At 49.3% G+C, this 25,108-nt stretch overlaps 1 protein-coding gene across 2 annotated transcripts in view; it reads right to left on the reverse strand.

Annotated features, from left to right (window-relative positions):
- MROH1 (maestro heat like repeat family member 1) overlaps positions 1–25,108 on the reverse strand; it is a 2,813,132-nt gene that overhangs the window by 2,075,171 nt on the left and 712,853 nt on the right. For both annotated transcript variants that reach the window (XM_069621886.1, XM_069621885.1), the window contains exon 14: positions 20,895–21,005. In XM_069621886.1, the coding sequence (XP_069477987.1) occupies positions 20,895–21,005 (111 nt within the window). The remainder of the gene's footprint in view (positions 1–20,894; positions 21,006–25,108) is intronic.

The following is a 25,108-nucleotide window of genomic DNA, read 5'->3' on the forward strand; positions in this document are numbered from 1 at the left end:
TATTGCCGGGAACAGAGCTCTAGCTCAGGCTGCCATTTCTCCTGCTGCTCAGTAGCACCCTGTGCCTGTTTTTCTTTATCGCCTTGCACTAAATGCTGTTGCGGAATAGCAACATGCTTTTTGGGCATATGGTCGGTAGGCTCCGAGGTGCCTTCCGCCGGCGTGCGGCCTTCTTTCGACGAATCTGCCGAAATGCGGCTTGAGTTCTGTGCTGTTTGTGTGTGCTTCTCTGTCGCCAGGAGTCTTCCGCATAGCAGCGCACTGGTACTGCCTCTGAAACATCTACAGCCTCCGAAACTGGCGTGATTGGCTGGCTGGCTGACTGTTCGGCAAGGACAGCCACACTGCTGGGTGAGTGGCAGCTAGGCTGGAATGAATGGGAGGAAACTAAATAAAAGGCAAGTCTCTTGGCTTGGAAGGCAGAGTCGACCACTGGAACGAAAGAACCGAAGACTAGCTTGAAGAGGACGGCTGCTGCAACTCCTGGACCGTTGGTTTGCACGGTGAAGCCCTGCTGCAGGTCCGAATCAAGTTCATCTCAACAGAGAAGCCTCTGCAAGAACGACTTCTCCCTTTGAGTTGGTGGGACCAATCAACTCGAAACCTAAGCCACCTGGATACCATTCTCAGAAATAGTTTTATTTTCCTCAGCGTGCTGCAGGAAACCGAATAACCAGGTAGAGGGACATCAGTTTGTGTGCTTGTCTACAGCTACCGGAATTGAAGATTTGCCAGTTTAGCAGCTTTGTGACCAGTCCCAGTGCAGGAGTCCCCCGACGTCCTCCCTCTTGCCCCCACGACTGAGGCTCAGGAACAGCGAGATCTGCAGGAACAGACGTCTTCAGCTGCATCTTTTTCTTCATTGTAAGGTACTGTGAAAACCTGATCGAGAGAACTTACCTCTCACTGCGAAAGTGCTTGAAACTTTGGCAACTTGCAGGCCTAATCAGCTTGTGACCCAAAATATGATTCTATCATGAACTACTTCTGAGAAACGTGGCAAAGACTTTTCCGTTTTACTACCAGAACCGTTTTTTTTAACTATACAAGACTCTACCCCATTGACTTTGGTCTGCCCATTGCATTGAATGGACTCCTCTGGTGAACTCAAACAGTATCTGGTCAATCCATCGAATGCTAATGCATCTAACACCAGTCCATCGAAATGTGAATTATGAAAATGTTATATTAATATTGTAATGTAATGCCTGTTAAATGAAACTAACAAACCTTTATTAACTTTTTTTCTAACAATAAACTGTTCTTTTTTTTCTATCGCTAGACTCCCATGTGGGTTGACTGTTGGCTTAATTATTTAATTTTTCTATTTAATGTTTGTGTTGTAAAATGGTCCGTTCATCATACGTACTACGTCCATATACGCCGTACGTGTACTCCATTTTTGAAGTCCTGTTGGATGCTTCGGTTTGTACGTCGCGCATCTTTCACCTGGATTTATTTTTAAAGATTATTATTTTTTAACCTGTTTTTCAGGATTCCGTAGATTTTGCCATTGAATTTATTCCTTTGGAATGGTACTTTTACCTTGGATCTTCGCCATGACCTGTTTATTGTGGTGTTTGTGGTGCGGTTTTCATTGTTTAGAGGGCATTCGGAAGGTAAGGTGCTCGTGGGTAAGGTGGGGGGTTGGGGAGGGGCTAAGGTCGGGAGTTGGGGGGCGGGGGGGCCCATAAAGTTTAAGTTGTCCACATATAAAATGCTTTTTTTTTTGCTCATCATGACCGGTTTGTCGATGCAGTAGTTTTGACGGAACGGTTGTTTCTTTTTTTAGTATGGTGTGTCTATGGTTTGGCATTCAATGCTTTGTATTAGATGGTTTGGTATTTCAATGCTTTTTTTCCGACAGAAAGACTATAAACCAACTCAAACAATTGGCACCGTTTAGGAATAAATGTAACCTCCTTTTTATTAACCTATGCCTTTTTGCTCCTAATTCAAAGTAGTTTTAAATGCCTCAGAGCCTGAAAGTGTAAAGTATTGAAGTATATTTGTGTATGATGGTTTGCCTCCTTCTAGTGAATGTTTTATAACTGACTGTGAAACAAATTAATAAGTGTTTAACCAAGAAACCTTGAGTATAAGGGTCTATTTGAATACTTGTGATTGTAGACTACTGTGTAACATCACTACAGCTCACATTCCCTCTTGAGATAAGCCTGGCTGCTCAACACGCTACCAAAAACTGTGTGGTACAGACTTATACCAAAGGTTGGTTTTGCTTACACCTGTAGTCCTAGTTGTGTGTAGTGGTTCCAAAGGGTACTGCATACAAACTTTGCCTAACAATCTGGAACAGCAGATGGACTTGGGGATGGTCAATCCACATGGGAGTCAGGCGCCCAAGGCCAGGGGCAGCACCCCCGGCCATCCTGGAGCTTTTGCCTTGCTGCGGTACAGCTTTTCCATCCAGGGGAGGGTTGGTGACCCTGCCAGGCCTCCCTAGGACTGCCGCTGGACTTGGGGACAGTCCACCCACATGGGAGTCAGGAGGCCAAGGCCGGAGGCAGCACCCCCGGCCGTCCTGGAGCTCTGGCCATGCTGCGCTCCGGGGAGGGACGGGGACCCCACCGGGGCGCCCCGGGACTGCTACTAGACTTGGTGACAATCTCACCCACATGGGAGACAGGCGCCCACGGCCGGGGACATCACCCCTGACCGTCCAGGAGCCCTAGCTGGGCTGTGTTACAGCTTTTCCCTACAAGGAGCAATGGAGGCTCCCTGGGACTGCCGCTGGACTTTGGGACAGTCAACCATTTTTCTTTTCCACCCAGGTAAGCGCACCCACGCATGTGAGATACTGTTTTCGTTGGGACACCTGTGAGAAGGTAGGAAGGTAGGACATGTGGTGTTGCCGGTGTGTTTCGGCAAATGTCTGAAAATTGTGTTTTTTAAACCCCTACATTTTGGACTTTGCCAGGCCTTGTGGGTAATAAAATCTAGGGCGATTCGCGCCTGTCAGACATCTTATATAGTTTAGCTATGAGGCCCCTAGAGCCTGTCCTTGTAAACGGGAGTCTCTCGAAGTCTGTGAACCCCCTCTGCAGATTCACCCCCATCAACCTTCCAGTAGAAACCCCTTCAGATGCAGGTAATGGAGAATGGACAGTTTGCCTATCTGCAGGCATTCTGCTAACTTCTCTATTGTGATGAAGGCTCCATCTTCCCACATTTGGCCCTTCCTACTCAACCCGCCTCATACCACAATTGAAACGCTGCTGATTCTACAATCCTGTCTTGCAATGGTGGATCCCAAATACAACTCGGTAGGGGTGGGGGGGTTAGGGGATGGCCAAGTGGACAATCATCAATCCCCCCCCCTTCCCGCCAGTGTGTCCATAGAACTTCCAGGATGGGGTGATTTAACACCCCCCTCAGGATACAGGAACGGGCGACAAGACCTTGCGATGCCAGGTCTAGGTGATCCACCAGCAACCGGAGCTGGTCCGCTTTGTAGTAGGACGGGGCGATCCGGGAAACCCACCCTCTTCCTTTGGGAGGATCAGTGTCTTATATGTGATGCAGTGTTTGGCCCCTACCCACAAGAATTTCAGTAGGACTGACTTGACCTCAAAAAAGGACTTTGGGACCTCCACCGGGAGCATCTGGAACAGGAATGTAGGTAATACTACCAGTTTTATGCAATTTAGGCGTGCCATCCACGTAAATCCCCACCACTCCACCTCCTCCCGGACTGTTAATCATAACAGTGCAAAGTTCCCTGCGTAGAGATCCCCTGCTCGCTTATACACCTGTATTCCCAAGTTTTCCTCCTTCACCTGGAACGCAAGCTCCCTTACAACATTTACCTCTATTCCCAACAACCCTCCAACCAGCATGGTTACTGATTTGTCGATCTTGACTTTAGTGCGACAGGCCCTCCATAAGGCAAGCCACAGAGGACAACAGGGCCGCAATATACAGCAGAACATCATCTCCAAAGAGGCTCATTTTATGCATGCGCCCTCCCCATGTCACTCTTTATCCCCTCCGCTTTCCACACCTCCCTGGCCCATGGTTCCATCGCCAATGCATAGAGCAACGAACGGAGAGAGGGGGCAGCCCTGCCTGGTACCTCAGTTTTGCTGAAGCGCCTGCGACATGTTCCCGTTCACCACCACCCTAACTAGATGATCCTGGTACTGTTTATAAAAGTCTGCAGTGAATCCATCCTGCCTCGGGCCTTGCGAATCGCTAACACCTCCTCCCGCGTCATTTTTCTATATTATATTTCTGCCGGGTATACCTCATCCGCTTCAACACCTCACCTATGGATATCGAGTAACTCTTGCCTCTTGTCCCTCATAATGCCCAGTAGTTCGCTCCTATACACCCCCTTCCGTACTAGCTGGGCACGAAGTTCTTTCAGCTATCCCCAGAGCTTGGCTTCAACTAGACCTCGCTCCCTCTTTTTCCAGGCCCACTCCGCAATGAGTGTTAAGCAGAATCATATGCAGTACCCTTTGAGAACACTACACACAATTAAGACTACAAGTGACAGTACAATTTCACCTTTGGTACAAGCCTGTACTACACAGTTATAGTGGTAGCAGTAGCGGAGCAGCCAGACTTATCTCAAGAGTAAGTGAGCAGTACAAGTGGTTACACAAAGGACAGCAATTACTATGGTTCAGGCAAACACTGACTCAAGGTTTCTAAGTAAAAGAATATATATTAATTTACTCAACAGTTGTATAACATTTCACTATTATAAGCAAGTTAAAAATCACAATCAAAAATACACCACACCACTTCCCTTAAATCCCAGACAAGTTAAGCTCACAAAATGAAGTGGGAGCAAAATGGCACTCCAGCAATTTAAAAGGGAGGGAAAGACAAAGTTATTAGAAATTAGGCAAAACCAACAGGTAAGCAAGCAGGGCAACTGAACGAGAGAGACTAGAAGGTTAAAATCAGATAGAAAAGGCTTAGGGCCAAAATCAATGGTTCAAAAGTCTTTTGCTCAAGATAATAGGTTCAATGTAGTTCGTGGTAAAGTTCGTGGCACAGATTCTGGACGAGGTTGGTCGGTAGAAAAGTTAGTTCAAAGAAGAGAAGAACAAGCCCTCGGATTGGAGAAAGATTTCAAACACTTTCACCGCGGCTGAGCAAAACGCACAACCGGATTTGCAAAGTACCTTAAAACGGAGAGGGAGCTGTAGCTGAGGCGGACGTTCCTGGTGGTTCCTGCAGGCTCACAGTTCCTGAAGCGACTGTCGGACTGACACAAAGTAGGAAGATTGGAGGGTCCTGCGCCACCCAGTGAAGAAACCAGCAGTAGAGCAAAACACCTGGCTATCTGGCCCACTGTAGGTCTGTATAGCGAATTCGACCAGAGGAGGGGTCCTGACTTGTAGTTTGGGCAAACTGGTTGGTTCCACCAGCTCAAGGGAAGAAGTTTCCTGGAGTATCTTCTCGGTCGTCGAATTTGGAGATTGGGACCTGCAGCAGGGCTTCACCGGGCGGTTCAGTCGTGGTAGGGGTCCTCTTCCAGTTCCTTGTTGGTTCTTTCGTTCCAGTGGCGACTCTGCTCTTCCAGTCCCAGAGACCTGCTTTTTATGTAGTTTTCCCCCAATCACACAGCAAGGTGGCTGGCCTGGCAAGGCCAGTCCCCTTAGCCAATCAGCCAAGAGTGGGACTTGGGTTACTAAGGCAACCCATGGCAGGGGTCCGTAGATCCCTCCCTCACATCCTGCCTACTTAGACTATCAGGCACCTTAAGGAGGGCTTCTGTGCAGAAGCCCGCAAAAAGACAGCGAACAAAGGAATCATCCCCGGTTTGGCGCGCAGAGAAAAACTCGAGAAAGACTAACAAAAAGAAATGGTGAATAAACCCAGCCGGAACCAAAATAAAATGTATTTGGTCAAGCGGGTTTATGTTCGAGACTAATACAATAGCCTAAAAAATACACGTTTATAAAATAGAATCGCGGTACAAAAGTTAGGGTAGATACCACTGCCACCAGCCAAGTCTTAAAGTAAAGGGAGCGAAACAAGGCTCCAAGAGGCACAGACAAAAAGGGATAAGAGTTAACCCTTTCCAGTATTCCAGGTAAAATGGGGTATACTGGGTCTGCAATTTAAAGTGACTATATAAAGTTAATGGCAACTTTACCTGTTTCTGGGGGACAGCAGTCAGCCCCAGAAAAATGGAGTCGGTGGGAAGCCTTAAAGACAACCCTGTGTCACTGCACTGAAGGTGCTGTGTAACACACAAAAAGTGGTGCACGTGGAGTAGGTGAGGCTCCAGTGCCCAAGATCACAAACAGTGAACATACACACAGCAAAACACATAAGAGTTGGAAAAAGGCTCACTCTTACCAGGTGAAAAAAATAAACCCTAGAAATCCAGCAAAGCTGCTGGGGGACTCTTTAAGTAAGGGAAATCAGCCCTTTATGAGAATTCTCCCTAACAATGAGCAGCCCTTTGAATGTAGCTTTGGCCGCCTCACACCCCACTGCCATGTTTACCTCCCCAGTATCATTGGTTGTAAAGTACGCCCCTATCTCCTGCCCCAGAAAGTCGCGAAACACCCAATCCCTTACCAGAGTGTCATTGTACCTCCGTCACGTCTGTCACCGAGGTGGACTCCCCATTACCCAACCAACAATTGGTGGTCCAACCATGTTATCACCTCGACTCTCGGTCCCCGCACCACTTCCCTCTGCTTCCATGGCACCAGCAGCTTAGCTATCTTGTTATAGGATTGGTGTTGGAGGGGGGTGGGGGGGCAGACGAGGGGCGAGAGAAGAGGTGTACCCTCCCGGGCCCGCATGGGGCTCCTGCCACACGTCCACCCAATGGTAATCCTGCAGCAAATTCCTAAAGTCAGCATTTTCCTTGGTCGCCCCCCTTCAGAGACCAACAGTCCATGGCCGGGTCTTCAACTAGGTTGAAGTCTCCCCCAAGCACTGTGACCCCTTCCGCCCAATTTTCCATCATACCAGTACCATAATCAAAATGTTCACCTGTCCTGGACGCGTATACTCTGGCTAGTGTGAACCGGTTACCCTCATGAAGGCTTCACCCCCAGGAACCGGCCCCCGAACCCCTTCTTAACCTGTGTCACCATCAACCGAAACGCCATAGCTAATATGATACCTACTCCTTCCTTCTTGAGGCCTTTATGGGAGGCCCAGAACGCTTTACCGATATCACTACCTTTAATTGGGGACTCCGCCCCCTTGATTATAGTGGGTCTCTTGCAGGAAAAGCACTGCTAGTCGCTGTTTGTGACATGTTACCCGTCAATGAACTTTAGCTTTGGGAATTCAGCCCCTTGACATTTAGCGTGGCTATTCGCAGCTCAGCCATATCCCCTTTTCACTTTGTTCACTTTACACCCCCTGGTGTTATGGGAGCCATCCCCCTATGCACCTCGTAAATTTAGCTGCATGAGTCCCCCCTTCACCCTCCTCTGCCCCCCACATTCTGCCCCTGCATCCTCCCTCCCCATCACCCCACCCCCCTCCCATCCATTCCCCCCAACAAGGCCTGTGGCCCCACATTTCCCTTACTGTGGTGTCACAGACCTAACCCCCCAGGCGGAGACCCTTGCCCCGGTCCTCCCATTTCTCCCAATCCATACATCTAGGCCCTTCATCTCTGCCCACAATGTCCTGTCCCTCCTCATCCCCTCCTTACTGCTGGTCACCCTCCTTCCCCCCCCCCAAACCCCATCAAAAGCTCTACCGCCCCCACAGTACTCACCAAACCCCTTGCCCAACGCTTCAATATAGCAGACCCCCCCACGAACTTACTACACCCCCACGCTGCCCCCCCTCTAAAGAACAAGTCCAATAACTATTGGTCTCGGGGGTGGGGGGGACGTGAATATTGACGCGACCTTTGAGCTATAACAGTAACCTTGTGAAACCAGTCCTTTACCCCCTCAAGTGTTCTCCCATCTGGATGGCGGGGTATTAAGCTTCCAAAACTTTCTAGTGCCCTGAATTCTGCAGCGTCCATGTGGCGTTCCCTATGCAGACGCTTCACCAGCCTGGTTGGAGCTCTTCTCACCGTTGGTTCCGCCCCCGTCCGGTCCATACCCCACAAGTTCCTCTGTGGCTTGCTTAATGTTCTCTTCTGTCACCACCTGGTGCCTCACCCCTTCCCATTCGAAGATAAGTGCAAAGGGGTATCCCGATTTGTACGTTACCCTTTTTTCTCAGAGCCATCTGGTTAAGGGGACACTTCTTACGCCTCAAAAGTGTCTGGGCGGAGAGGTCCTCGGAAATGGCCACCTTGAAGCCTTCATATTCAATGTCACCCATGCGCCTGTCCTCCTCCAAAACGTCCACCTAGTCTCAGTAGTAGTGCATTTGAGCAAGGTCCGAGCGGGGCCCCTTGCCTCTTCCTCCCGCACGGTGTACTCTATCCAAGGGTACCGTCTCCCCCTCCTTAGAACCCAGGACCATCCCCATAATTTCCTGTATCTTACACTCCAGCCCAGCCGCCGACTCCCCCTCCTGTTCCCGCAGGCCAAAGAAGCAAAGGTTGTTAAGCCACTCCCTATTTGCTATGTCGTCCACCTTGAGCTGGAGTTCCTCCTCTCGCCTTTCCACTTCTTGGAGGCAGGCCCCTACCAGAGTCTCAAGGACCACGGACGAGGTGTGATTTGCCCCCAAGCACTCCATCCTGTCCTCCAGGTTGATCACCTTCGCCAAAAGGTCTGCCACTTGGAGCCAATGTCCGTTCTCATACCCTGTATCTCCTCCAGGATCGCTTGTATGTCCGTTGTATTGGTGCCAATCGTTGCAGAACACTGATGAGGTCTACTTTTGCCATTCCCTCTATTGTGTGAGTTCCTCCTTCCAGCTCATACACACAGGCTGTGGTGCCCAAGTCAGCAATCCCCCACCTCGTCATGAGCCACCTCACCTATGTGTCCTCTCCCAGTTCAAGGGGCCCTCCTCACTTCATCCTTGGCGTCAGGTCCGCTGTCCTGGTACTCAACCAGTAAGCACCCCCATAGGTCCCGCTCTTCTTCGGCTCTACTCCATGTGGGTCGGACCCCACAGTTGTACCTGGGCTTTGTGTCCCCGGGCCCTCCCAGCTTTCTAGGCTCCTTATACACCACAAGCACGATTCCGTGGCGCCTGTGTGCACCTGGCAAGGGGTATTCGGGTGCCCCAACATGAGTCAGGCCCCATGCGGGTGCACTATGTCTGCTTTTGCTCTGGGTGCATGTGATCTCTGGGCACACCGTCTCCTGCACCATCCACCAGAGCCACCCCATGTTAATCTCAAGGCCTTGCTCCCCTTGTGGTGTTCTCCAGTCGCTGGTGGGGTGCAGAGGGGGGTGGCCGGGCGGTGCCATCTTCTTTCGGTTCTAGGGCTCCTCACAAGGCCCCCTCTCCACCCGTCACTCAGTGGTTTCTCCTGGGGGCCAGGGGGGGTGGGGGTGGATGTTGATCTGTCTCCTGGGGCAGCCGGTTGCTTTTGCTTTTCTGGGGCTTCTGGCTACACCGGCCTCCAACGGGGTGGCCCGTTCCAGTCCCTTGCCGGCCCTTGGTCCCCACTCCTGCTGGCACCTCACTGCTGGCCTATCAGTGGGCCCATTGGTGGGCCCATTCCTGCAAGATTGTGGCTGTGCACCAGCTATCCTCGAGGTCCACCCCTCCAGCCAGCAGGCACTATGCTCATACCACAGGATTAGGGGGGAATTTAGCAAGCCCGCCCGCCGGTCTTCTTTCCAGCTTCTCCTCCTCGGGGGCACGACCCAGCCTCCTTATATCCCCTGCAGTAGGTAGGGGGGTGGGTCCACCGGTCCCGTTGTGCACCTGTGCAGCCAGGGGGTCTTTCAGTGCGGAACCTCGCAGTGGCTACTCCGGACTTCCAGGGCCCACGGCTTCCACCAGGTATGGCCCTCCTGCGACAGGCCGCTTCGCAGGCAGCTCGGTACGTCGTCTCAGTCACGCGGAACAGTGCCAATTCTGCCTGGGTATGGGGTCGGAGGCTCTATCTGAACTCCCAACAGCTTGCCTTCCGCCGTGGCGGTTCCTGGGCACCCAACTCCTCAGATGCTCGACAATACACCGGGGCATGGGAACGGAGCATAACTATCAGGCATCCATCTTGCCTGCACCCCCTGGTGGTCTCAGAACACGATATTTCATTAAAATGAATGACCAAATATATAATATGTATGTAAAAGATACAAACCACGAGTTACAGAACTTGCAGAAACAAAGAATCTGAGGGACTTCGACACGTGAAGGACCATGGGTACAATGGACGTCACACACTAGGGATAGTATTACTGACACTCCCAGTCTAAGTCCCTTTTCGACTTTCGAAAACAAGTCATTCAATACCCTGCACGTACCACTAGATGGCGGCCTATGCAAAGCCTGTGATTCTAAGCAAATCCACAAGCCTCAGAAATATATACACACACGCACACTCAGTGTAAAAACGTTTGTTAAGAGAGTTAAGGTGATCATAGTTAATGCAACAAACCCTTGCAGTTCAGCACTCGCATTTGAATCAGTCTACTTTCACTTTGCGCCCTTTTTGCAAAGCGTATGACCACACTGAAGACATCACAGAATTTCAAGCGTCAGTTTGTGGCCTACTAGCCAATGCACATGTTGCACCAATAGGTTTCTTTGGGGCCAACTAACCATGGCCTTCATTAGTGAGGTCATTAGGAGAGAGTGAAAAAAGAAACTTATCAGTGTAACAGTGAAGTTATCTGTGATGCCATTATTGTGGTCATAGGCTGTGCAACAAGAGGCACAAAGTTAAGGTGGACATGCTTCAGATGAGAGTGCTGAATTTCAAGGGTTTTGTTGAGTTAAATCTGATCACCTTGACTTTTCTCTCAAAGGGTTTTCACTGAATTTGAAATGATTTGCTGCTTTGGGTTTTTCCTGTTAAATCTGATCCCCTTAACTCTCTCAACTAAAGTATTTTCACAGAATTTCCAGTTTTTGTAATACTATAATTGCTTTTGGGGCCTACGCGCCATTGCCTTTGGGCACGGCCTTAGCCACTATACTTGTTGCACCAATACGTTTCTTTTGGGCCCACCATCAAGGTCTTTGGCCATGGCCACTGTAAATACAATAGGGCTCTTTGGGGCCCACTAATCCTGGCCTTTGGCACCATGGGAGATAGCTATATTCTTGGGAGCAGGGGGGGGCAACCCCTTCATTATCAAACATTTATTAACCACAAACCTGACCTGGAAATTAAGTCAGTGCTTCATGCCCAAGTTGTTGCTTATTTAGCCCAAATCCGCCCAGCAGTTTTTGAGCTTCGGCTTTGATTTCTTAATAACCTTTCAATTTTGTAACTAATCTTTCCCAAAGCATCCAGTCTAGCGGGGCCCGGGCATACAAAACTGTCTGCAAAATGTCAGCCAAATCTGTTAGTTAATAGGTTTGGTGGCCCACACAGGACATTCTCACGCCAGAGGTCTCTGGCTCCCCGAAGAAAAGGAGTTACACATAAAAGTCCTGGAACTGTGGGCAGTCTTCTGGGCCCTCAAGTCTTTCCAGCCCAGCTCTAGGAAAAGGTGGTGTGGGTCTTCATGAACACCACCACCACCATGTTCTTACATCAGGAAACCGGAAGAGGCGGGACGTGTTCCCCCACTCTCTCCCTAGAATGCAGTCTATGACACTGGGCCATTCTTCAGAAATTTGAGTCAAATTGCAATTCGCGGCACTTTTCCCGAGTGCGTCGTTTGCGATTACCGAAAAACTATATAAATCGGTTTTGGGCTTGTTGGAAAGCTTAGGTACTTAGCTTTAAAATGAAGATGTAGAAATGTAGAATGTAGATTCTCAGAAATAAAGTAAGATTCAAATGACACTTTCACAGGTTTGAAATCACAGAATGGACACACTATTTCTACGCAGTTCTAAATAGGTTGAAAAGACCACAGGGAGAGCTTGCCTGGAGCCCATTTGTACCGAGATATGGCGGCCAGGTGGACCTTTATAGATGCATGGGCAAGGCCAGCCTTGGCCAGTGAGAGCAGGTAAAGGTGCCTGTAGCAAGTCCATGTAGAGGGGACTCTGGCCCTAGCCAGGATCTTCTTGTATTCCAAAGGCAACGAATAGTGTCCCAATTCTAAGGCTGCAGGAGCAAGCCTGTGAGATTCAGGGATTCTGGGTCGTGGTGCAGGATTCAACCTCCTTCTCTGAAGGTGAGGTTGGGAAGTGGAGGTAGTTGCCTTTCTGGAACCACTGACAAATGAAGGTCTGCGTACCAGATTTGCCTTTGCCACACCGGTGCAATGAGGATCATGCTGCAGTGGCAACGTAAGAGTGTGTTGAACACAAGTAGGAGCAGCAGAAGTGGAGGAAAAGTGTACAGGAAGAGACCCTCCCGGGGGAACGAGAAGGCATCCCCAGGCTCCTCGGCTGAGGATATCTGCTGGTAATCTTCTGATATTTTGATTTGGAAGCTGTTGCAAATGGGTCGACCTAAGGAAGATCCCATTTCCTGAAGAGGCGTGACACTTGCACTTGCAGAAGCTCCCATTCGTGGCAGGTCCGTAGTTGCCTGCTGAGAGGCCCCAATGTTGTTCTTGATGCTTGTCAAGTGAAAAGTCATGAGAAACATGCACTGAAGAATGGCCCAGTGTCATAGACTGCATTCTAGGGAGAGAGTGGGGGAACACGTCCCGCCTCTTCCGGTTTCCTGATGTAAGAACATGGTGGTGGTGGTGTTCATGAAGACCCACACCACCTTTTCCTAGAGCTGGGCTGGAAAGACTTGAGGGCTTAGTAGACTGCCCACAGTTCCAGGACTTTTATGTGTAACTCCTTTTCTTCGGGGAGCCAGAGACCTCTGGCGTGAGAATGTCCTGTGTGGGCCACCAAACCTATTAACTAACGGATTTGGCTGACATTTTGCAGAAAGTTTTGTATGCCCGGGCCCCGCTAGACTGGATGCTTTGGGAAAGATTAGTTACAAAATTGAAAGGTTATTAAGAAATCAAAGCCGAAGCTCAAAAACTGCTGGGCGGATTTGGGCTAAATAAGCAACAACTTGGGCATGAAGCACTGACTTAATTTCCAGGTCAGGTTTGTGGTTAATAAATGTTTGATAATGAAGGGGTTGCCCCCCCCTGCTCCCAAGAATATAGCTATCTCCCATGGTGCCAAAGGCCAGGATTAGTGGGCCCCAAAGAGCCCTATTGTATTTACAGTGGCCATGGCCAAAGACCTTGATGGTGGGCCCAAAAGAAACGTATTGGTGCAACAAGTATAGTGGCTAAGGCCGTGCCCAAAGGCAATGGCGCGTAGGCCCCAAAAGCAATTATAGTATTACAAAAACTGGAAATTCTGTGAAAATACTTTAGTTGAGAGAGTTAAGGGGATCAGATTTAACAGGAAAAACCCAAAGCAGCAAATCATTTCAAATTCAGTGAAAACCCTTTGAGAGAAAAGTCAAGGTGATCAGATTTAACTCAACAAAACCCTTGAAATTCAGCACTCTCATCTGAAGCATGTCCACCTTAACTTTGTGCCTCTTGTTGCACAGCCTATGACCACAATAATGGCATCACAGATAACTTCACTGTTACACTGATAAGTTTCTTTTTTCACTCTCTCCTAATGACCTCACTAATGAAGGCCATGGTTAGTTGGCCCCAAAGAAACCTATTGGTGCAACATGTGCATTGGCTAGTAGGCCTCAAACTGACGCTTGAAATTCTGTGATGTCTTCAGTGTGGTCATACGCTTTGCAAAAAGGGCGCAAAGTGAAAGTAGACTGATTCAAATGCGAGTGCTGAACTGCAAGGGTTTGTTGCATTAACTATGATCACCTTAACTCTCTTAACAAACGTTTTTACACTGAGTGTGCGTGTGTGTATATATTTCTGAGGCTTGTGGATTTGCTTAGAATCACAGGCTTTGCATAGGCCGCCATCTAGTGGTACGTGCAGGGTATTGAATGACTTGTTTTCGAAAGTCGAAAAGGGACTTAGACTGGGAGTGTCAGTAATACTATCCCTAGTGTGTGACGTCCATTGTACCCATGGTCCTTCACGTGTCGAAGTCCCTCAGATTCTTTGTTTCTGCAAGTTCTGTAACTCGTGGTTTGTATCTTTTACATACATATTATATATTTGGTTATTCATTTTAATGAAATATCGTGTTCTGAGACCACCAGGGGGTGCAGGCAAGATGGATGCCTGATAGTTAGGCTCCGTTCCCATGCCCCGGTGTATCGTGGAGCATCTGAGGAGTTGGGTGCCCGGGAACCGCCACGGCGGAAGGTAAGTTGTTGGGAGTTCAGATAGAGCCTCCGACCCCATACCCAGGCAGAATTGGCACTGTTCCGCGTGACTGAGACGACGTACCGAGCTGCCTGCGAAGCGGCCTGTCGCAGGAGGGCCATACCTGGTGGAAGCCGGGGGCCCTGGAAGTCCGGAGTAGCCACTGTGAGGTTCCGCACTGAAAGACCCCCTGGCTGCACAGGTGCACAACGGGACCGGTGGACCCACCCCCCTACCTACTGCAGGGGATATAAGGAGGCTGGGTCGTGCCCCCGAGGAGGAGAAGCTGGAAAGAAGACCGGCAGGTGGGATTGCTAAATTCCCCCCTAATCCTGTGGTATGAGCATAGTGCCTGCTGGCTGGAGGGGTGGACCTCGAGGATAGCTGGTGCACAGCCACAATCTAGCAGGAATGGGCCCACCAATGGGCCCACTGATAGGCCAGCAGTGAGGTGCCAGCAGGAGTGGGGACCAAGGGCCGGCAAGGGACTGGAACGGGCCACCCCGTTGGAGGCCGGTGTAGCCAGAAGCCCCAGAAAAGCAAAAGCAACCGGCCTGACCAGGAGACAGATCAACATCCACCCCCACCCCCCTGGCCCCCAGGAGAAACCACTGAGTGACGGGTGGAGAGGGGGCCTTGTGAGGAGCCCTAGAACCGAAAGAAGATGGCACCGCCCGGCCACCCCCCTCTGCACCCCACCAGCGACTGGAGAACACCACAAGGGGAGCAAGGCCTTGAGATTAACATGGGGTGGCTCTGGTGGATGGTGCAGGAGACGGTGTGCCCAGAGATCACATGCACCCAGAGCAAAAGCAGACATAGTGCACCCGCATGGGGCCTGACTCATGTTGGGGCACCCGAATACCCCTTGCCAGGTGCACACAGGCGCCACGGAATCGTGCTTGTGGTGTATAAGGAGCCTAGAAAGCTGGGAGGGCCCGGGGACACAAAGCCCAGGTACAACTGTGGGGTCCGACCCACATGGAGTAGAGCCGAAGAAGAGCGGGACCTATGGGGGTGCTTAATGGTTGAGTACCAGGACAGCGGACCTGACGCCAAGGATGAAGTGAGGAGGGCCCCTTGAACTGGGAGAGGACACATAGGTGAGGTGGCTCATGGCGAGGTGGGGGATTGCTGTCTTGGGCACCACAGCCTGTGTGTATGAGCTGGAAGGAGGAACTCACACAATAGAGGGAATGGCAAAAGTAGACCTCATCAGTGTTCTGCAGCGATTGGCACCAATACAACGGACATACAAGCGATCCTGGAGGAGATACAGGGTATGAGAACGGACATTGGCTCCAAGTGGCAGACCTTTTGGCGAAGGTGATCAACCTGGAGGACAGGATGGAGTGCTTGGGGGCAAATCACACCTCGTCCGTGGTCCTTGAGACTCTGGTAGGGGCCAGCCGCCAAGAAGTGGAAAGGCGAGAGGAGGAACTCCAGCTCAAGGTGGACGACATTGCAAATAGGGAGTGGCTTAACAACCTTTGCTTCTTTGGCCTGCGGGAACAGGAGGGGGAGTCGGCGGCTGGGCTGGAGTGTAAGATACAGGAAATTATGGGGATGGTCCTGGGTTCTAAGGAGGGGGAGACGGTACCCTTGGATAGAGTACACCGTGCGGGAGGAAGAGGCAAGGGGCCCCGCTCGGACCTTGCTCAAATGCACTACTACCGAGACTAGGTGGACGTTTTGGAGGACGACAGGCGCATGGGTGACATTGAATATGAAGGCTTCAAGGTGGCCATTTCCGAGGACCTCTCCGCCCAGACACTTGAGGCGTAAGAAGTGTGTCCCCTTAACCAGATGGCTCTGAGAAAAAAGGGTAACGTACAAATCGGGATACCCCTTTGCACTTATCTTCGAATGGGAAGGGGTGAGGCACCAGGTGGTGACAGAAGAGAACATTAAGCAAGCCACAGAGGAACTTGTGGGGTATGGACCGGACGGGGGTGGAACCAACGGTGAGAAGAGCTCCAACCAGGCTGGTGAAGCGTCTGCATAGGGAACGCCACATGGACGCTGCAGAATTCAGGGCACTAGAAAGTTTTGGAAGCTTAATACCCCGCCATCCAGATGGGAGAACACTTGAGGGGGGAAAGGACTGGTTTCACAAGGTTACTGTTATAGCTCAAAGGTCGCGTCAATATTCACGTCCCCCCCACCCCCGAGACCAATAGTTATTGGACTTGTTCTTTAGAGGGGGGGGCAGCGTGGGGGTGTAGTAAGTTCGTGGGGGGGGTCTGCTATATTGAAGCGTTGGGCAAGGGGTTTGGTGAGTACTGTGGGGGAGGTAGAGCTTTTGATGGGGTTTGGGGGGGGAGAAGGAGGGTGACCAGCAGTAAGGAGGGGATGAGGAGGGACAGGACATTGTGGGCAGAGATGAAGGGCCTAGATGTATGGATTGGGAGAAATGGGAGGACCGGGGCAAGGGTCTCCGCCTGGGGGGTTAGGTCTGTGACACCACAGTAAGGGAAATGTGGGGCCACAGGCCTTGTTGGGGGGAATGGATGGGAGGGGGGTGGGGTGATGGGGAGGGAGGATGCAGGGGCAGAATGTGGGGGCAGAGGAGGGTGAAGGGGGGGGACTCATGCAGCTAAATTTACGAGGTGCATAGGGGGATGGCTCCCATAACACCAGGGGGTGTAAAGTGAACAAAGTGAAAAGGGGATATGGAATCACAGGCTTTGCATAGGCCGCCATCTAGTGGTACGTGCAGTGGTAAAAAAAAAAAAAAAAAAATGAAATGGATGGGATGAGATTATTTTAGACTAAGATTGGTTCTGCACAGTTCTGGCTGGATACTCACACTATAAATTTGAAATAGGCCGTCAAGATCTAGTCAACAGGTTTGGACTGGACTTCCGGCGGGTGGTTCTGAAGTCACAGCTATCTGGGTCAGCTCTGCTGGTCTGGGTCTCTGGTTCCGGCAAAGGTTCTAGCCAGAAGCGAACAGCACAGCCCGGCTGTTGAATAGTTTAGTTAGGTTGCTGGATTCTGGGGCCTCTGAAGGATTCAGCTTGTGGACTAGGCCTCTCTGCTGCAAGTTCTGAAGTCTGGATTCTAAGTTCTGTTTCTGGAGTCTTCTGGCAAAGCGCTTCGCAAGAAATCAGTTTGAAGTGGAAAGTGAATGTCCCTATCTGGCTTTCAGTGGTTCTTTTTATGTCTTTTGAAAGTGGGTGGGAAGGCTGACTTTCTATGCCCAACCCTCTGAGGATCCCGATAGGCTATAGGATTATCTGTCGCCTGACTGGGGAACTTAGTTGTGAGTCATCCCATGTCATGAGACATCATTTTTATGGCATACAGAAAGAACACTCCCCTTGTCACTTTGCACACAAATCTATTTTTGACTTAAATGCATATTTATCTATGTACAATTTTTCTAATATTATATGTCCAGTTAGCATATTTTCTGTAGCGCCAAACCATCCGATCCCTGTCTTTGTAAGATGTTGTGTTCACTTTTGACAGAATTCTGCCCTTTTCATCCAGAACACAACCTTTCCAGAATTTACACAATTGTGCGCAAGGAATATGGGCTACAGATGATAAAGTGTCAGATTTTTAACATACATACATTTGGAGTAATACCCTATTTTCCGCTACTACCCCCCAGAACATACCACAGAGTCCTAACACCTCTTAAAATGTGCACAGAAAAATCACAGGAATCATTATTGATATAATGTTGACAATTATGTACTATGAATTATCCATCTTTCTAAAATTATGCTCTGGCCCAGAGGGGTGTGGTTTCCCAAAGCACATGGGGGAATTTCTAGTTTGTCCACTTCCTCCAAGCTCAGCTGGCTCACAGAGGCAGTGCCCCTCCCATTTCCTTCCAAGAGGAAGCCATTTACAGCCCCCTGATTTAGCAATGGCTTGGAGCAAAGGGAAGTTCATTGTTCTGTTTTCCTGCATTCCCAAGTACTCCTCCCCTGATTCAATCACAGAGGTGTAATCTCCTTTTGGTGAGGCAGCAGGAGGCAGGCCCGGCCTGTGAATACAGTTGCTGGGCAAGTTTCAACTCCAGTCGGGGGATAGTTGCTGGGCAGAATTCCGTCCCTTTAAGCCAGGCTTCAGCCAAAGGTCACTTTTGTTCCCATTTTTCTTCATTCAAATCAAAACTTACAATTTTGACACATGCAGCTAGAACGCTGATTCTAAGTTCAAAACTATGACATTTAAACAGTTGCAACCTATGTGACACTCAAAAGTAGGTCACTCATTTATTTTAAACATTACGATTTTAGTGGCTTTAAATCCCATTTCACTTAAGCTGCTGACATCCACAGCTCAGCCAGTTTTGTTATGAACATTATTTTAGGCTCTTCATCTTTCCAGATCTGGTAGAATGAAGTCTTGTGTGAATACCAAATGTCTGCTGGTGTTCAGTAAGATTTTTGAATATCTTGCAATGTTTGAAATAGGCATTTTGAGCTTGCATTCAGAGAAACAAAGGTGATTTCAAAGCGCTTTTTGAGCTAACAGGCACTGCTGTTTTTCCTTTGGCACCACGTTTTACTCATGGCGCTTCTGGCCCATCCCGCTCGCACTGGTGGGTGGTGGGTCAGGCGACCATTTTGGTGTGCGCAAAAATTGCGCGGTTTTCCTGGATTCTGGCGCAAATGTGGGCTTTTCAGCCAACTTGGATTTTCTAAGCCCACAGCACCAAATGTTGCAGCATAATAACTTGAACCTGGGTCGATACACCTGACACAGGACAGCCAAGAACCCACTCCACCAGAACCATTGCGGTGTCAACTGCGTTTCTCTCTGATGTTCCCCTGCTCGACTTCTACATGGCTGCTACGTGGAGGATCTACCGACACCTTCACACAATTCTACTGTGTCGACAGGGATTCCAGGGAGGAGTCCCAGGTCGGCCAAGCATTGCTTCATAACCTGTTTGAGGTGAGTCTGTTCCAGGGGTAAGTGTACTGCTTTTGTGAGCCTTGCCTCTACCCATGGTTGTGTATATTTACGGCTGTGTAATCTGATTCATAAGCATGTGAATCCATGCAAGACCCCATGCTGGAGAAGGTACAAGTTACTTAGCTGTGTTGGAAAGGAAACACACCCATGCCATCCCCTTAGGCGCTTTAGGGTGAGGTGAGTCCCATTGGAAGAACTATAATAGTCCAGGGGAGCGCTCTAAAGGTAATAATAATATTGTATGTAATTCAGATGCTTAGACAGTGTGCGCATATAAGCAGACTTCATTTTGCAGACATTGAGTAGCCATAGCATAAGGCCTGTACGGCCATTCAGTATGTTATACACAGGGCGCAAGCCTGAAGGAGAAATATGAATAGGCCCAAGCACTGACAAGAGTGGCCCACACTACTAGCTTTCACAGAAACCTTCCTTTGTTCTAAAATTGTTGTCAATATGTGTGTTCTAGAAAGAATGTGCCCTGCAAGACCACGAGACAGCGCTGGGCAACTTGGCGTGCGCGTCTTCACACACAGGCCAAAGCAGGCCCCTGATCCCCACTCAGCCAACCACGAGTTATAGCCCCCACAACTGCCCCAGCACCAAGACCCCTGAATTCCAAGATACCAGTTGACTGCAGACCACCGACCATAAACCCATCCACCATAAAACATCTAAGAGCATGGTTGTCCCACCTTTATTTCACAATGACATGATTTGTAACGTGAGGTACAGGGAGAGATAAATTACAGTTCAAAAGCAATGGTGGAAGACTTGGAGGCTGAAAAACGCAATCAGGATTAGTGAAGTGTGTGTGTGGGTTAGTGTGACCTCGAGGCTCCCCGTGTGCTAGTGGCTGAGCATACCAGGTGCACTACATAATGATAGAATAGCACTATTTACAAATGTAGCTAATTGCTCCTTTGGCCTTGGTTTCCTGGAGACGATGAGTCCAGCAGACCACATATGATGGAAGACGGACGGACTGGGCAAGGACCAATGGCCTGGCATCCCTTATGGAGCAGGCCGGTCATATATAGGGTTGCACCAACCAGCCACGCAGGTTTTCACCATATCTAATGACGAAGACTATGATGCTGTATCGCTTTTTAAGCTTCTGCTTGCACCTTTTTTGACAGAACGTTCCATGGCAGCAGAGTTCTTTGCTGACACACCTATTTTTGTAGAAATAAAACTTGAAATCCCTGCAAGCGTTTATTGGGCCTTTTATCCCTGGCGGTTTGTATTTTTTCTGATGGGAGCGTTTAGGGGCACGCCTTCACCTGTAACTCCTGTTCTCCAGCATGGAGTTACATGCAAACCCTTCCGCCTTCCCCTCTCTGACTCTTCTTGGTTCATACTGCCGCTTTAAGTGCGCTACCAAATCTGAACATGGCCACCAGGGGTGGAGCTTAGGAGAATGCGTGTCATTGGCTGGGGACAGTATAACACAGGGGATAACACACACACACACAAAAGACCCTTGTTCAGAGAGAGTTATGGTGATCATATTTAACTCAACAAAATCTTTGAAATTCAACACTCATATTTGAAGCAGTCCACTGTCACTTTGCACCCCCTTATGCACAGCATATGACCACAAGTAGAGGATTAGTAGAAATGTGCACCCTTCATGCCCCAAAATAAACCTACAGATATTTTCTTCACTAACATGTCATTGCTATACCCAGCACTCACATTACTCATTCGATCGATGGTGGTGCTGATGAGGTATAGGGTGCTTATGCTGATGCGTCGCACATTCTCGCCGGTCACATCATCAGAATCCGAGTTTTGCCTCTTGATTTGCTGTTAGGAAAAAAAGAAATTGACTAAAAATGCTCTAGATAAGCTTCTTTTCATGTACATTAGTAATGACGTGCATCAGCTGTACAAAATATTCCCAGGTACGTATAAGCAGATGCACACAAACCATAGAAATGTTATCATAAAAATGCAGCAAAATAAAAGGTTTGAGGGCAAGTGAAATGTCATAGGTGTACAAGGAAACCGGGCCTCCGTTTACGAACAATCAGCTTCATAGTCTACAAAGACTGAATAAGTACTGCACATTAGGAAAACTGGCATGATAGCGCAAAGTTCTCATTTAGAGCACAATTTCAGGGCTTTGGATCAACAGGCAGCAACATATACCAATGCCCCATGTTCAAACACTCTATTCTGAACAGGTTGTACAGGTATGGCGCTCCTTACATCAATGCCAGGATCTTGCTATGGTGGTCCACTTTAGGTTTCAGCTTCCACCCTCTCTGAGAAAGCGTGATCCCATTGTCTAGAGACTCCACTAAGGCAAGTAGCATGCTATGCATGTCATCAGTCAGTTACCGAGGTGGAAACCTTGCAAATACAGGCAACCACAAACAGTTTGTTTAGATTAAGATTAACAGATGCTAATTTTAATTAGATTTGCATAAACGCCTCAGGTGGGGAAGCTGCCATGCAATGCAAACCTTTTTAGCGCATGGAAGTGCTCATCAAACACGCTAATTTTAATATTTTGGAAAGAAAAATTAACAGTCTCCTCATTTCCATTTTACCCTGCACTCACTTATCATCACTTGTACAGCAGCGGTCAACTCCGTAAAAGGCTGTTCTGCCATTTGTGCGTCAGGCTGAAGTACTGTGCGAGTCGCATGCTTTGTTGGACTCAGCAATGCCTCTCCAGTGCCTCTGCAACCACCAAATTGACTGTTTAGGGAAATGGTGAGTAATTCAGCTTTTCATACGCATGTGTGCGGTGGAAGAAACATTGTCTTTACTCGTGCATTCCAAAATCTTGCCAGTTCTCAGTCTGTTCTTGGGGTGCCGATCAATGAAGGAACAATTAACACCTGCTGGCTCCATATTTGGACAGTCGTATGTTTTGCATCACTCCTTCTGGTGTGTGGTTTTGTATTTATTAGATTTTATATATAGCGCTTTAAGCCAAAGCGCTTTACATGAAACAACAAGAATACATAAGAAGCAGTACAATACATATCATGAGCCAAGAAACCAAGAACAATATATAGAATAATTTGCAGAGTTCATTGAAGTACAACATGAGTAGGCAGGAGAAGATGAGAATTAGTAGAGGGTTTTAGGGAGGGGGGGTTGGAGTAGGTGGGATTTTAGGGAGGAGCAGAAAGAAGTGTAAGATGAGAGCGGATAGGGAGAGGAAGATAGTTCCAGTGGAAAGGGGCAAGGCGCTGGAAGGAGCGGAAACGGGCACATGGTGCAGGTGGGACAGTGAGTAGGAAGTGATCAGAAGAGCGGAGTGGGCGAGAGGGGAGTAGAAAAAGAGGAGGGAGGATAGGTAAGGAGGGGCTAGATCGTGAAGAGATTTGAAGACGAGATAGAGGAAGTTGAATTTGAGTTGGGAGTGAAAGAAGAGCCAGCCAAGTGAGGAGAGAGAAGAGGAGATGGAATCATGAGGAGAGAGGGAGCAGAGTGTACGGATGGCAGAATGGTAGAGGGATTTAAGGCAGGCTAGATGTGAGGCGGGTAGGCCAAAGAGGAGAGCTGAGCAGTAAAAGAGACGAGAAAAGATGAGGGAGGAAATTAGGAGTTTGGTGGCGTGAAAGGTGAGGGAAGATCGAATTTTGCGAACGTTCTAGAGATGGAAGCGACAAGCACGGGAGGTGAGAGATGTGGTGATTAAAGGAGAGGTTTGAGTCGAAGTGGAGGCCAAGGTTGCGAGTAGAGGCAGAAATGGGGAGTTGTGCAGGGGGAAAGAGGATGAAAGGAGGAGGGTAGAGGGGAGGGAGTGTATTGACAGGAAGGAATAGAACTTCGGTTTTGTCAGTATTTAGGGTGAGAAAAGTGGGAGGACATCCAGGCTTTGATAGCATTGAGACAGTAGGAGTGTTGAAGGTGGATGTCTGAAGTGAAGGAAGTGAAGGAGAGGAAGAGTTGGGTGTCATCGACGTAGAAGTGGTGGGAGATTCCGAAGGAAGAAATTATAGGGGCTAAGAAGGAGGTATATAGCGAGTAAAGAAAAGGGCCAAGTACAGAACCTTGGGGAAAGCCGAAGTCAAGGGAGTGGGTAGTGGCGGTGCGGCCGCCCCAAGAGTCAGCGAAGGAGCAATTGGCTAGTTAGGAGGAGGAGGACCAGTTAAGGACAGAGCCTTTGAGATCAAAGGAGGAAAGAGCGTCCAGGAGTAAGGGGTGATCAACGTTGTCAAAGGCGGCTGAGACGTCGAGGATGAGAACGGAGGAGTGTTTGGAGTAGCAAGTTGTGAGGAGAGAGTGAAGGACGGAGGCGAGAGCAGTTTCAGTAAAGTGTTTGGGTGAAACCCAGACTGGGTGGGGGGGAGGAGAGAGAGATTGGAGATAAATGTGGAGAGTTGGGAGTAGACGGGGCGTTCCTGGAGTTTAGAGAGGAAGGGTAGAAGGGAGATGGGGCGAAAGTTGGAAGTCAAGAGGGGGTTAGCGGAGGGTTTTTTCAGGATAGTGATAATTGTAGCCTGTATGAAGGCAGAAGGAAAGGTAGCAGTTGTGAGACAGATGTTGAAGGAGGTGAGATAGGGAATGAGGAGAGGGTACATTTTGGGAATCAGGGGGTGGGGATGGGGTCAGAGGAGGCAGCAGTAGGGTGAGTTTTGGACAGGAGGAGGGAGACAGTGAGAAACAGAAGTGAAGTTAGACAAGTAGGAGGGTGGGGTAGTGGGAGATGGGAAGGGGGTAGACGGAGGGGGAGCTTAGAATGTTCTGGCGTAAGGTATTTTAGATGAGATGAAGTCTGCGAAGTCAGAGGGTGAAAGAGGAGAGGCAACGGAATGGTCAGGGGTAAGAGGAGAAAGAAGGCAAGATAAGGTTAGGAAGATTCGGCAGGGGTGTGAGGAGTAAAGGAGATTAGAGAAGTATGATTGTTTGGCTGAGTTGATGCAGGTGTCGTAGAGGGAGTGGTAAGAGAAGTAGGAGGCTTGGTTGGCTGGTGAACTGCGTTTGAGCCATCATCTTTCAAGGCGTCGGATGGATAGAAGATGTGAGGAAAGCCAGGGTTGGGAGAGTTTAAGGGAGGGGCGGAAGGGGGTGGTAGGGTGTAGAAGACTGAAAGAGAGGGAAGAGGATAGAGTAGATAAAGCGTTGTTGGCAGAGAGAGAGAGGAGAAGTAGGAGAGAGGGGGGAGGGAGGAGGCGCAGGTGTCGTAGAAGTGAGAGGGGGTGAAGTGACAGAGGTTGCGTCAGGTGAAAGAGGTGGAGGAAGAGGGGGGGCGAGAGAGAAGAGGGGGGCGGAGAGAGGGAGAAGGAGAGTAGAGCATGGTCAGATAGGTAGGTAGGGAGGATGGAAACTGAAAAGGGGGAGAAAGAAGAGACGAAGATGAGGTCAAGAGTGGAGCCAGAAGAGTGGGTAGGTGAGGTAGGGAGGGGGGTAAAAAGGTAGGAGTCAAGTATAGATAAGAGGGGGGAGGTTTGATGGGTGGAAGAGAAATGGAGGTTAAAGTCGCCAAGTACATTAGGGAAGTGGGGGTGGGGAAATGAGGGAGAGTAGGTGGTCGATGTCCTCATATAAGGATGAGAGGGGACCGGGAGGACGGTAAATGATGAGAAAGGAAATGGCGTGGGGGGAGGAGAAGACTTTATACAAATATTCAAAAGAGGAGAAGGCTGAAAGAGGTGTTGGACAGGGGGTGAAAGAGTAGGCCGATGCCGCCTCCCCGCGGCCAGAAGAGCGGAGAACGCAAGTAAAGGAAGAGGAGGAGGAAGTGAGTGAAGAGGGTAAAGTTGAATTAAAAGGAGGCGATCCAAGTTTCAGTAATGCACAGGAAATGAAGGTTTAACCGTATAAACATGTCCAGAACAGCTGCAGCTTTGTTACAGAGAGATTGTGCATTCCAAAGGGCGATGTCGATGAGGCTGGAGGTTTCAACAGTTGGGGGATAGATTAGGTTGGGGTAGGTGGGGGAAGGG

The sequence above is a fragment of the Ambystoma mexicanum genome, chromosome 5q, assembly GCF_040938575.1.
Source record: "Ambystoma mexicanum isolate Mex_15411 chromosome 5q, UKY_AmexF1_1, whole genome shotgun sequence".
NCBI lineage: Eukaryota > Metazoa > Chordata > Amphibia > Caudata > Ambystomatidae > Ambystoma > Ambystoma mexicanum.